The 13993-nt window shown below is 38.9% G+C and overlaps 1 protein-coding gene across 8 annotated transcripts in view; it reads left to right on the forward strand.

The window, feature by feature from the left end:
• The window catches only part of MAPKAP1 (MAPK associated protein 1), a 212644-nt gene that overhangs the window by 34592 nt on the left and 164059 nt on the right, over window positions 1-13993 (forward strand). For all 8 annotated transcript variants that reach the window (XM_054584380.1, XM_054584373.1, XM_054584378.1 and 5 more), the window contains one exon: window positions 1329-1477. Coding sequence is in view for 7 of the 8 variants with exons in the window: in XM_054584373.1 (XP_054440348.1) it covers window positions 1329-1477 (149 nt within the window). In the remaining variant the exon portion in view is untranslated. The remainder of the gene's footprint in view (window positions 1-1328; window positions 1478-13993) is intronic.

The following is a 13993-nucleotide window of genomic DNA, read 5'->3' on the forward strand; positions in this document are numbered from 1 at the left end:
TATTTAATAAAGGATCTTTCCTTTTCAACATGTAGCAATAAAATTGTTAATAGATTACAAGTAGAATAGTACTCTAATATTTAAAATACCACCTTAATCTACCATTAATCCAAAACGTTTTCATCTGTACATTTGATATTTGTTGATTACATGTATGTAAACATTCAGAATCTGGAATTGGATAGTCGGGTGCCACATTTTAAAAAAGAATTTGCCACTTAAAGTCTATAGAGACTCATAAGAGTTCTAGGTGACTGTTTCAGAGTTCTGTTTGACTTTTCTCAGTTCAGTTTGGCTTTACTGAAGAAGAGAATGGAATTAAACCTATTCATTGCAGAATTTAAGGTCTAAAATTGATTCATTTAAAAAAAGTGTGAAATTTTCTAATTCACAAAATAAAAGGTATAAGAACTCCCATGTACTTATCATAGAACTACTAGCTTAAATCATATTCAGATTAAATTTAGAGAATTAAATGATCTTCAAGAAGATGTAGGACTAACTTGTCTTGATTTACTAATGAATAATTGAATCAGAATTCGTTCAGTAATTATTTTATTCATTGATTCATGCAACAGAATTTATTGAGAGTCTATTTTGTTCATTAGTTTCTAATGGCTAAGAGCCTTGGCCGGGTGCACATCTTAGCTCTGCTACTTACTAGTTGGGCTAGTTGGGTACATGGCATAGGGCTAATCAACATATTCTAAGCTTCAGTTCCCACATTGACAGAATTGAGTTAATGCTAGTGTCTACCTCTTAGGCTTGTTAAGAGGAGTAAATGAGATACTTTGGCTTTCTCAGTAAATGTCAGCTACTATTGTAATATTCTTTCTCTTTTTCCTCCTCCTCAGCTTTCTCTTCCAGATTTTTGTCTACGTGTCATTGGGGAGTGTGAGAGGGTTAAGACATGGCCCTTGACCCTGAGGAACTAGAATTCCAAAATCACATAATATTAGAGCCAGGAGAGATCTTCAAGATTATCTAATTGGACAAACCCAGAAGGGTTTAGTGAATCATCCAGTGTTATGCAGCTGCTAGTGGCAAAGCTGGGCCAAACCCAGCTCCTCTAGCTGTGAATTCTTACAGGGTGGCTGTGCTGTTGGTTGTCTGACTCTGCCCTTCCTTAAACCCTAGTTCTTCTGAGCTGGCAGTGCTGACCTGTATGCTTTTCAGTGCTCAAACAGTGAAGTATACGTGAGGTGTTTTGCACATATTAGACCTGACTATGTCCCTCCTTAAAGTTCCAAGGAAGACTTTTTAGGGAAGGTGGACAGGCTGTCTCTGTGTAATCACAAAAATGTTTTTGTCTTCCTCTTGTATCACAGCCCAGGAGTTAAAGTCACTGTTTGAAAAAAAATCCCTCAAAGAGAAACCTCCAAGTTCTGGAAAGCAGTCGATATTATCTGTACGCCTGGAGCAGTGCCCTCTGCAGCTGAATAACCCCTTTAACGAGTATTCCAAATTTGATGGCAAGGTAAGTATAAATGAAACTCTTGTCTCTTTAAGTCAGTGATTTTCAACTGGCGTGCCATGCCACACTGGTATGCCCCCAGAGCTTTTAAAACATGCAATAGGACACTGACATCTTTTCCCTTAGATTGCCAAATTTAAAGAAAAATGTCAACAGTCAACACAAGAATATCCATCCAGTGTGAATGCCCCATCTTGTGTCAGAAATACATAGGTCATATAATAGACTTGCATCTTACTAGTTATATCTCATAATAAGGTTGAGTCTGACTGGTTAATTTTTGGTACCAGAAATTCTTATATACAAGTATAGGCACCTGGTTTTTTAAAAAGTACTTTGGAGTAAAAAGCGTAGGTAATTACTATTTTTTTGTGAAACAGTCAAAAATCTATTTTTTGTCAGACTGGCCAAAAATATAATTTTTGGTGTGCTGCAGGATTTTTATAATTAGTTTATATGTGCCATGAGATGAAAAAAGTTGAAAATCACTGCTTTAAATAAAACCACAATTGAGTGGAGTTATTGGTACTATAATAATAATAATATTGTTAAATTTAGGGTTATAAAAAATGACTCAGTAATTATAGAATGTCACTCATATTTTCTAAGTCCGAGGACATAAAAAGGTCTGAATTGGGTTTAGCATTGTTTTCATAGTAATATGTTTAGAAGGATTAAAATGAAACCAGCCCTGAGATACATCTGTATTTTTTTTTCCCTTTTTTATCTACTAAGTATACTTGAGGGCTTGGGTTAGTTGAGTTGTGATTAATCAAGGTCTAATTGTGCTGGGAAAGCCTTGAAACTGGTTCTGGGAGGCAGCATTGTCTTGTCTGAGTGTTATAACTGCAGGAATTATTAAGGTTAGAGCTTCGTTTCAGAATTCTAGGCCATTGCTTTTTTTTTTGTCAGTATTTCATCATAAGGAATCTTTTGACACTTGCTATGCAGGAGCCAATTTTTTTGTTTGTTCTAACAATTTGCAGTTGTAATATTAGTTTGTTTATTTTCCTTTTAGAAAAATGGCCACTATTTTAGGTGACATATAGTTCCATGTGCAGCCCCCACCCTATTCCCTGCCATTCTGTGTGTCTGTGCTGAGCTGGGCCTCTTTCAGAAGACAGTAGCAGTTGATTTTTATATTTATTGCCATTATGTTTGCTGTCTGGCAGTGGCGTAGGGGTGCTGAGTGATAGCTTATTGCCTGGAGGGGTTGTGTACAATTTGTCTTATTTCAACACCATTGCAATTAATAAACATACAGCTCTTTGCTTATGTTTGCATTTTTCATATTCAAGTTCTGGTTATATGCTGCTTCTGTGAGTTGTCATCTTTGAGCAAGATGCTTTCTCTTCAAAACACTTTACCTCATACAATGCAGCATGTTTCCATAGGCTTAAGTGAGCATATATGGCCATCGGCATGTGAGGTTATTGATGTTGGGAAAGGAGAGCAAGAACTGGAAACAAAATGCATAAATAACAAAAAGATACTAATGTGCTCTGAGTAGCCTTCAAAAAACCTCTGAAAGTAATTTTAGTAGATTAGGGATTGTATTGGTGTAAAGCTTCTCTTTAAGCCTGCCCCTGCTGCCTTCTCCTCTTCTGTCTTGTGGAATGCAGCAAACAGAAGGAAGGGTCCCCCTAGGGGACAAGAATGTCAGCCTCTAGAAATGGCCAATTGGACTGGAGAAGATTTTTTTCTTAAATACTATGCTACAGTTGATTCGTTTAGATATGTGAGATGTTACTGAGTTAGGTTACATGGTTGGAATTTATTTTCTTCCATTGCCTGAAACCATCTCATTGTTGAGGATGTAATTGCTGGAATAATTAATATATGATAATGCTTTGATGCCAACAAAATAGCACACATCTTTTAAAGTATTGCATTCTAGAATTCTCATCATACCATTAGAGTCTTTTATAAATACTTAGGTTTGAATTTGTCAGAAGGTTGTGATCTCTGCTTAGTAGATACCTAATTTTGAAGTAACAGGGAGAAGTTTTTTCAAAATGTAAGGAAGCTATTTCCTCAGTCACAAAGGAATAATTTTTGCTAGATAGGTGTTTACACTTAAGGCTCTCAATGCTTTTGTCATGTCTGTTTGTAATCAGCAAAGAATGTGAGCATGGGGCAGTCACCATTACACATTGATTAAGAAAGATTTATATAAGTCTATCTTGTGATGAGATGCTATTTTATTATTACCCTACATATTACAATTGCTAAAATACAATTAAACCCTTGTTCTCATCTATTATTTAATATTGATGCATTTGGCAGATATGTAATGAAAGTGGCTAATATTTGAAGGATATTGTACTGTACATATTAAATTAGTCTTTCTTTATCTTTGTGAAATGCATCAATATGATATTCAGTGACATCTCAATGATTAATAGAGAATTATAGTTGAGTCAAGCCTTTTTGTAACCTAGAAATTAAAATGACTATTCAAATAACACCTCAAAATGATCAAATTAGCATTTTGTGATTGCATAATAATGGGATTGTAGCAGTTATAACAGCACCATGGCTGCCTCTGGAGTTAAGATCATGTCAACCCCTTGATAATAATGCCTTTTCTGGGAGAGTCGACTTTAATAATTTCCAGATTGATTCTTCCCATAAATCATTTGACGTTCAGCACTAAATTTTTGTTGCTGTTGTAACTTAAAATTATTTTATTTATATTCAGCTCATATTTAAGAAGTGAAATGAATGTCCTTCTTTTAATGATTCACTGTCTTGTCATTGAACTCTCTGCTTTTTGCCTCAAATTGTAAGGTTTTTCCCATGTATTTTGCTAGTCCTTTTTTTTTTTTCCAAAGGTTTGTTAAAGCCACTAAAATATGTTGTTTTTTCCCCTACAAATATTCACAATGCTCTTCTTGGGAATAACGCTTGCCTTATTTACATAATTAACTGAGTTGCTTAGGTCTCTTGGGCAAATGGTACATAATTGGGGAGAGAAGGGGACAGGGAAGAGTTTGGGGTCTAATTAAATATGCTAAAAAACTACTTAATTATGTATTTCCTCAAGAGACTAACTGCTGCGAAATCCTCTTTAAGATTAAGCTAGTATTAGATTTGAAAAAAGGATTTTATTTTTGATATGGCTTTACAATTGTAGTTAAGCTAGAACATCTACTGTCTGACAGTTTGTGCCAACTGGATTGTTGTTGGTTTTAGTGATTCTAGTGTAAGCATCTTTGGCTATTGTGCTAAAATAAAGTGACCACTTTTGAATAATTTTTGGTTCCTGTAGTTGGTTAATAATTTATTTTTTTTAAATTGTGATTGATTAATTTCTTAAAGGCATACGATTGAGAGGGAAAGGCTATCTACTTAGCTCAGTGCTTTGTTGTAATTTTGGCAATGTATTTGATCAGGTTTATTTTTATGTTTATATTACTTCTTAGGCAAATTGGTGATGCTGTCTGTGACCTGTTTTAGATTCATAGATTATTAATAAGTCTGTTTACTGATCATGTGAAAAAAGTCCAGGATAGATTGCAAGTGGTTTTAGGGAATTCTTAGCTGGATAAGGCAAAACCAGGCTCAACCATCTGCCTGAATTCTTCAGGCTTGTTGGAAACAGGACCTCTGAATAGCTTCATGAGCAAACCAGACCTGTGTTCTAGAGGTTGAGACAATCAGAAAACTTCTTGGCCAGTCCTTCTGACGTTACTGTATGTGGGAAATGCTGGGTATGACAGAGAGCTGCTTTGAGGTGATGAGGCAGTGGGCTCTAGGGCACTGAACGTTCAGCACTGATTTAAGTAACCCTGGATATGTGGGTTGCTGTCCTGTCCCTCCCCCTGTTTCAAGTGAAGTCATGTTTTAAGTACCCAGCCCTTTCCTTTCCATGCCTTATCACTTGAGAAGCTTTTGCTAGTCATCACTGTTTTGGGTAAACTGAGTTTGCAAATATTATCATCAATAGACTGTTAAAAGTTCAAATGCCCATTTCCTGTCAGTACAGTTACTGACAAAGAAATGGCACTGATTACTGGTTGTGTCATCTCTGTCAGGTTTTTTCCTCTCCAAACTGTCAGTTTCTTTACCTGTGAAAACAGAGTTCCTTCCCTGCAGGCTGATAGAGCATCAGACGGGATAATGCTGTAGGATAAAGCACCTAGAACAATGAGAAGCAGTGTAGTTTAGTTTGTGAGCAGTCCTACTTTGTGGAAAGACTTGAGTTTGAATCCTGACTCCTCCACTTAGGGTGTAACCTCAGTCTAGTTACTTCACATCTGGGAGTCCCAGTCCTCATCTGTGGAATGGGATGAAGAAGGTGTGTCTTCCTCATAAGGACTGATTGACATAAGACCTGTTTAGCAAGACATGTAGCCATAGGAGTACTCAACAAATACCCCACTGCTGCCTCTTCCTCTCTCTGTAAAGAGTTGGGGGCCAGTGATGCTGTCACTTTTTATTTATTTAGATCGTTGACAGGATAGAGTGAGAGAAAACATGCTTTTAAAATCAGGAGGTCAGAGCAGCATCGTGAAACGAGATGTGTAGCAGACTGGAGGTAGGTGGTTTGTCTGTTGAAGTCCAGGGGGGTTTGACCTTTAACTTTAAATTGAAGCTTAAGTCAAGTAATTACTTCTTTTATTTTTTATTTTTTGGTGGGGGGGATAGCTTTCTTTTTTTTTAAATATCAGGTGAGAAAGTAGTTCCATATCAGTAATTGCTTTGGAGTTTACTAAAATGTTAAATATCTTTCTTATTTGACTTAAATTCTACCCTAAATATAAGGAGAATGTTTGCCTTGACAGGTGCTTAAAAAGGCAGAGCCACTCCTTGTTCATATAGACAACTGTGACTTTGATGATGTTAACTTGTTAGAAAGTAACCATTTCTGAAACTGTTTTAACAGGGAAGCTGCAGAGAGCATGGGGGAAGGGATAATTCATGAGTGCTAATTGCTTGGCTGTTAATTTTCATAAGTGTTGATAGAAGCAGTTCCTTAAATTAAACTTTGTTTAAAATGTATCAGGGGAAATATTCCACAATGTCGAGCCTGAAGTGAAAATTAATATGAATGCTGTGGCAATTAACACATACTGGTTAATAGCTTTTAGCAGCATTTTGGGATGATAGTCCTTAAATACATTTTTGCATGCTGCTCTTGTTTCAGCATTGTTCCAGTCTATGTCTGGATAATTATGAACAAATGTTTTCTGCAATCATTGGCATTGAATAGCTCTCTTCAAAGAAAGTCGCTTAAAACTTTGCACGAAAACATGAAGCCACTGAGAAATGTTGTAAACTCAGAAAAGGTCAGAGAATTAAAAGTGTGTTTAAAAAAATTGCTTTTTGAGGAAAAAAATCTGAACTTGGAATATTTGGTATTAACATGGGACTGGTCCCCTCATTATGTTAAACCACTTTAGTTTCAGACTGTCTTTCCAAAAAATTGTAACCTGGACCTTTTAGTGCAGATTGTGTTTCTAGACAGCAGCCTTTGCTTGTTGCTGCCTGAGCGGAGGTGAGGCTAAGGGCCGGAGCTTGCTTCTTCCCTCGCCACCCTCCACGCTGGCCAGCGCCCCTCCCCCAGGTGGCTGTGATGTTGGCTGCATAATAAAACAATCTCATTGCCCCCCACTCCCTTTTAATAAGAGTGTTCCTTGGGTTCACTTGCTTAGTGCCCATTAAGGAACAAATATTTAAAAAAGAAAAGGAGAGAAATCTAAGGTGACTGTGTGTTTTGAATGAGGAGCTACTTGTCTCTTCCATCGGCTTCATTTTATACACCTTCCTTAGTAAAGGAGAGTGAAACCCCAACGTTGTTTTAGCAGTTATTCTCTTGTCAGCCTATCTCTGTGACTGAATTTTGCTAGTTTTCCTTTCCATGGACCAGATTTTATTAGTCTGTTGTAAAGGAAGATAGTAGAAATTCACTACTTTTTTTTTTTAAGAAATTTTCTACCTTTTTACTACCTTATTATAGCATACTAATAGAATGTCCAAATTTGTTAGTATAAAAACATCTTTTAATGAGATTATTTCCCCCTTCCCATTGTATTATTTGTACTCCTCTTCCTGTTACTGACATTATATTGAAAATCCCAAGGGGAGACTTTGGGATTTTTGTCTGGGTGGCTTAAAAATAAATTTACACAAGATAGGGTTTTCAGCATCCTGCTTGGAAGTTAAATTCTCAGGCTGAGTTCTTCAAACTAGCTTATTCCAGCCTGAGCTCTTTCTGTCTAGGTCTCTTCTGCGGTTTGTTCTGAACTGTAGCAGTCTGTGGCAGCTTCCTCTGGTCATGGAGTCATCTACAAACTCCCACCAGAGGTAGACTTCACCATTGGCTTTAAAGCAGCGATCCCTAACCTTTTTAACACCAGGGACCAGTTTCGTGTTAGACAATTTTTCCATGGGCCAGAGGTGGGGGGATTGTTTCAGGATGATCAAGAGCACAAAAGCTTTACCTACCAGCTTACCTCCTGATGTGCAGCCCAGTTGCTAACAGAACTGGAGGTTGGGGACCTCTGTTTTAGAGGCTTTTCAAAGGAAGGCAGAATTTTGCAGTGGAAAGAACATGTTTGTCAGACTTGGATTAGAATTCTACCTTTGCCATTTGCTGTGTGATATTGGGCAGATCACTTTGTTTTTTTTTAGCCTTTTTTCACATCTGTAAAAGGTTAATGAGGCCCTGGCTGGGTATCTAAGTAGGTTAGAGTATTATCCCCAATATGCCTAGGTCGCAGGTTCAGTTCCCAGTCAGGGCATGTATAAAAATCAACCAATGAATGCGTAAATAAGTGGAAAAACAAATATGTATTTCTCTTTCTTCCCCCTTCCTTTCTCTCTAAAATCAATTTTTTTAAAAATCGTTAATGATACTTGCATTAGAATGTTGTTGTGAGGATTTAATGAAAATGGGTAATGCATACATAGCAAAGTGCCTGGTACAGGGCCATTGCTGAGAGATTTATTACTTTCCTTTTACTGCCTTATTTACTTAACAACTAGTGAGGGCCTACTATATACCTTGTACAGTTAAGTAAAATATAGATACAGTGGTGAGCAAAAACAGACATGGTTTCTGACCCCATGGAGCTTCTTTTCTTGCCAGGTAGATGTTATGTGAATAGTCACCAAACTAAATGTAAAATTGCGACTATAGTGTAATCACAACTAATTGATTACTAAGTTCCAGAAGAGGTACTTAGGGCTTTGAGAGCATTATCATAGGGGCATCTGAAACTAGTCTTGGGCGGGGGGGTGGGGGGTGGTCATGGGTAATGTTCCTGTGAGGGCGACTCGACCTGAGAGCTGATGGATGAGTGAGAGTTAACTAGGTGAAGGGGGAGGAGAAAGGACATATCAGAGGGTCTGAGGCAAGAGAGGGCTTGGTTTTTGAGGAATTGAAAGAGTGTGTGAGTGGAGAGCTAAGGATGAGGTAGAGTGTGGTTCAAGGTGAATCTGCAGGAGCAGACTGTTCCTGGGTCAAGGTCCATGCGCCTGATGCTTCAAAGGCCAGTATTCAAGATGTCAGAGTTTGGTGTAAGGAAAGGTTTATTAATGGAGAAGGCATCCACTCAAGAAGATGGGGGGCATTCGGGCTCCCTCAGATCCATTTTCTGAGAGTCCAGATTTCAGGCTTCTTTTATGTCGAGGGAAAGGAAAATGGGAGGGGCAAGAGGTGATTGATACGAGGGCACCAACAGGGACCCAGGGAAGAGCACAAAATCTTTAAATCTCTTCACTTCCTCTTCCTTGACTCCCTGCTAATCTGAGTCCTGTCTTGAGGCTCCTGCAAATCATTGATAGATAATTGTTATTTCTTACACATTTCCTCACCTCTCTAGGAGAGGCACTTCTGGCAAGGGGCTCTTTTTCCCAAAACTTAAGCCTCACCAGAATTCCTCAGATGATTAGCATGTCTGTAGCAGGAGCTGTTTGCTTGAAGGCCCTGGGAAAAAGCAGACTGGGATTAAGACAGAGTCAGAGAGACCTGAGCATTGCACTCCATCACTAGACCAGGTATGGCTGGTATAAGTGACCTCTTCAACCGGAGAGCATTGGAAAGCCTTGAACAAGTTTAAATGAGGTAAGGGGATCAGATTTGTGTTTTGAAAGGATCACTGCAGCTGTGCCGAAGAGACTATACCTGAGAAGGGTTTGTGAGAAAAGAGAAGACCAACCAAGAAACTTTTTGCCGTGGTCTGCGTAAGAGAGATGATAACTTTGGCTTACTTACTGGTAAAGGAGAATGAGTGAGTGAATTCAAGAGATAATTTAGTAGGTGGCAGTGGTAGGACTTAATGATGGATTAAATGCCAGGAAATGGGGGAGGAAAAAAGGTTTCAAGAACAATTTGATGATAAGATTCTGGCTTGTGGAACTGGATGGGTGATGATACCATCCCTGAATTAGGAAGCACGAAGAGAGGGCTGAGGATGAGGCAGGCATTACCCCTGTGAGCTGGTTTTCGACCTGCTGACTATGGAAGATAGCCTGTTACCATGTCCTGGAAGACACGGCCCATATCCTTTAGAGTGTGTTCTGCTGTTCGGGATGTATCGGGGCATCTGGAGCACTGGTCTCTTGAAAAGGGAGTGGGCCAGGAGCCAGGAGCCTCTTCTTTGTTCCACTTTGGAGCCGGCTTTGCAGCTCTGGCTGAGACACTGCCCGGGCCGCAGTCACCTCTTCTCTGCAAAGGGTTGACTCTCAGGTGCCCAGCCCAGCTCACCAGGCCGCTAAGAGGAGAAAATGAGAGAGTAATTTTAAATGACGCCGATGGCAGTTGTCATTTACAAAAATACATTGCTTATAATTTTTGGAAGTTAGAGGACTAAGAGGTAAACCATGGGCATATTTTTGTTATAACCAGATAACTTTGTAGTGTTCCTGGCTAATTAATTTCCTGATGAGTGATTAAATCTGGTTGGAATGAATCCCAGGCACTGAGATACTAGGGAAATCCTGGACACAGTCTGAGCGTGCTTGTTGGGGACTGAGGGTGGTGGGATTTTACACTGGGCCTCCTTATCTGGGGCATCTTGCTCTGTCTAATTTGAAGTAGAGAGGGCTTTTTGTCCTCAAAGTACTAGGCCCTGCTTGTACTTCCTGGAAGACTAACCAGAGAAATCAAATGATAGCCTAGGGCCACCCAGCTAGGCATAGACTCTAGGTGTTCTAATTCTCAAAGGTTTTCACTTTTATTCTTGATGACATTCATACTTACAAAATGGACGCTTGAGTTCCAGGACTGGAAGACCCTGTGGGAGGAGGAGCCCGGGTGTGGGATCGGGAGATGGGCGTCTCTGCCCCCCCCCCCCCAATGCCTGGGGGTCTGGGGCAAGTCACTTTCCATAGCGGAGCCTCGATTTCTGCATGTTTAGAATGAGGGTCTCAGCTTAGATGGCCTCTCGAATTCTGATGGGCTTTAAAGTCCCATAGTTTTGTGATGGGGGAGATGACGTTAGTGACATGCAGAAGGTTAGTGTTGGGAACACTTGAGCTCTTGAAGAGTTGATCTTCTGTGTACCTGTTGGCACATTCCTCTTTTGATTGATCGTAACAAAACTGTAATGTAGGGAGTGTTATCTCCATTTTACAGATATGGAAACTGAGGCTTAGAAAAAGAAAGCGACTTGCTCAAGAATAACCCACTAATGTGTGGCAGAGCTGGTATTCAGCTCCTTTTTCCTGATTCCATTACTGTAGCTGTCTTTCCTAGACTTTTTTACAACCATTGTTATGGAAAAAACAAAACAATAATTGAAATTTTTGGGCCCTGGCTGGTGTGGCTCCATGGATTGAGAGCTGGCTTGCGAACCCAGAGGTCACCAGTTCGATTCCCACTCAGTGCACATGCCTGGGTTGCAAGCCAGGTCCCCAGTTGAGGGCATGTGAGAGGCAACCAATCAATGTTTCTCTCTCTCTCTTTCTCCCTTCTTTCTCTCTCTGAAAATAAATAAGTAAAATCTTTTTTAAAAAATTGAAGTTTTTGGAATTTAAAAACAAAATTTTCCCTTCACCAGTAGACTTGAGCTCTGACAGATTGATTTAGATTGTATCAGTTTGTGCCTTTTGGGTAAGTTTGCATCTTGTAAGCCTCAATTTTCTTAGATGTAAAAAACTAATAGTAAGAGTTTGGGACTGGGGGAGAGGGGAGTGCTTTACACATAGAATCTAGTGTATGTCTTACAAACGTTCTTTTCTTTCCACTGATCTTCCCAGAGTAGATTCATGGGTTTGTCCATCCATCTATCCATTTGTCCATCCATCTGTCCATCCATCCATCCATCCAACAAATTATTTACTAAGCTCCCACAGTGTACTGGTTCATATCAAATGTTTATTCCATACCTGCTATATACTAGGCATTAATAAATAAGACAGGACTGAGTATGCTGGAGGAATATGAAGATAAAGGTGGCTGTACAGCCAAGAAGTGGAGGAACCGCACTTGACAGTTAAGGTTGTGCCCTGTGTTGGGAACTGTGGTGGCTGCCCATGGCTTCAGGGGCATCTGACTGAACAGAGGAACATAAACAACTAACTGTAGAGTAAATGTGGTAGGGACTGTAATAGAGATCGATAGAGAAGACTGTGGGAATCCGGAGGCAGCAATGCCATGTTCATCTAGTCTGTTATCCTAGGTGGGTTTGCCTGAATTTTTATCGTATTAATAATTCCTAGAGGGCAGGGACGCAACTTTGGTCACTCTTAGAATAGAATGAAGCCCTGCATGGCACTCTCCACACATAAATGTGGAAGTTTTTTTAAATGGCAGTGATAAATTTCAAATGTCATTACTCTTCAAGGCTTGCAAATACATGGCAGTATCATAAGAGCTGTGTTTTATTAATATCTCCACTCCTTTCTGTTAAATTGAAGTTTTAGCACCTAGACAAAGATACATGTAAGAAAGTAAGTTTAGGAAATTTGCAAAATATGCTACTATACAACCAAAGATTAAATTGATTTGTTATATGTACATTTAGCTACAATTCATTTTAATTGTCTGTATGAAGTTAAAAAGTATTAGTGTCAGATAAAGATTCATCACCAGAGTGTGATTTAAGGCTGGTGCTGGAGAACGCAGGCATGTGTTCCGGCAGATGTTTGTATAAGGCGCTGTCTTTCCTGACAGCAGTTAAAAAGTATGGTTATAGTAATCAAATTGTGGTGCAGCGACTCAGAGGCTAGGGCCAGATTGAATTAAAATAGATATAAGATTTATGAATAGCAATAGCTGTGATAAAATTTCACTGCCTTCTTCAACAGGAAGGACTTTTTCCACAGTGGAAAGAAGAAAATCTAATAACCACTTTTCTAAAACTGTGGTTTTGCTGACTTTCATTTTCCCTTCCTAATTATGGCATCAAAACAATAACTTGCTGAGGGTCTTTTTTCATCCATGGTAACTTTTTTTTCTTTCTATCTTTGTAGTGCATAGAATTAAAACAAGTATTTTTTTAATGATATTGTTTTAGTTTAGAAACAAAATTCATGTAAATACAACCTATGGATTTTAAACCCTCTTTTAAGGAAAGTTTTTATTATTATCATTGTAACTGTTTTATTGAATTCCTATTTTGTATCATCGGGTCCTGTAATGGACCCTTTATGTTGTCTGTCCTCACTCCTGTATATAGACATTGTCACTGTTGTTGTACAGGTAAGAACTGTAACTTCACATAATGCACAAATGATGGCTAGGATATGAACCCAAATTTTTGAGACTCAATAGCCTCTTTCTTTACTGCATTGTATTAGTTCTTAATTTATTCTGTTCACAAGAATTTATGATGTTAAGGTCTCTAGTCTTTTCATTTCGCAGAAGACTTTAATTTAAGGTGGTTCTCAGATTGATATAGGACAAGCATTTCTTTTTCTTTTTTTATTTTAAATTTATTGATTTGGCAGGGGGAGAAGGAGGAAGGGAGAGAGGGAGGAAGAAAGGGAGGGAGGGAAGAAGGCAGGCAGGCATTGATTTGTTGTTCTACTTGTTTATGCATTCTGTGGTTGATTCTTGTATGTGCCCTGACTGGGGATCAAACCTGCAACCTTGGCATTATTGGGACAATGCTCTGACTAACTGAACTACCTGGACAGGATAGGACAAGCATTTCCTTAATATTCATGATGAAAATATATGTGTGGCGGGGGGCGGGGGGGAAGGAGAGAAAGAGAGAGAAAAGATGTTTGTGTACCATTGGTGTGAAGTATGTTGGGAACCCACTTTGGGATAAAATTATGATGCTACTTAAGAGATCATTACTAAGTTAATCACCGGGTCAACCTTGATCACAATTTTCTCAAAGTTTTCTAAAAATAACTAATTGTATCCGATAGGACCTGAAAAGGTTGTGTTCCTGCTCTCCAGGTGTTTACAATCCAAGATCAGCACACCGACAGGGATAAATGGGCGGTGTAGGCAGAGTGTAGCTGACGTTGTGTCACGTGAGCAGCTTATAACACATTTCTTCTATAGAGATGTCAAGGAAACTTGGTATGTTTTTTGGGTAAAATTAGGTTGGGAAAGAA

This window comes from Pteronotus mesoamericanus, unplaced genomic scaffold, assembly GCF_021234165.1.
Source record: "Pteronotus mesoamericanus isolate MK-2021 breed Mesoamerican mustached bat unplaced genomic scaffold, CSHL_Meso_final contig_78, whole genome shotgun sequence".
NCBI lineage: Eukaryota > Metazoa > Chordata > Mammalia > Chiroptera > Mormoopidae > Pteronotus > Pteronotus mesoamericanus.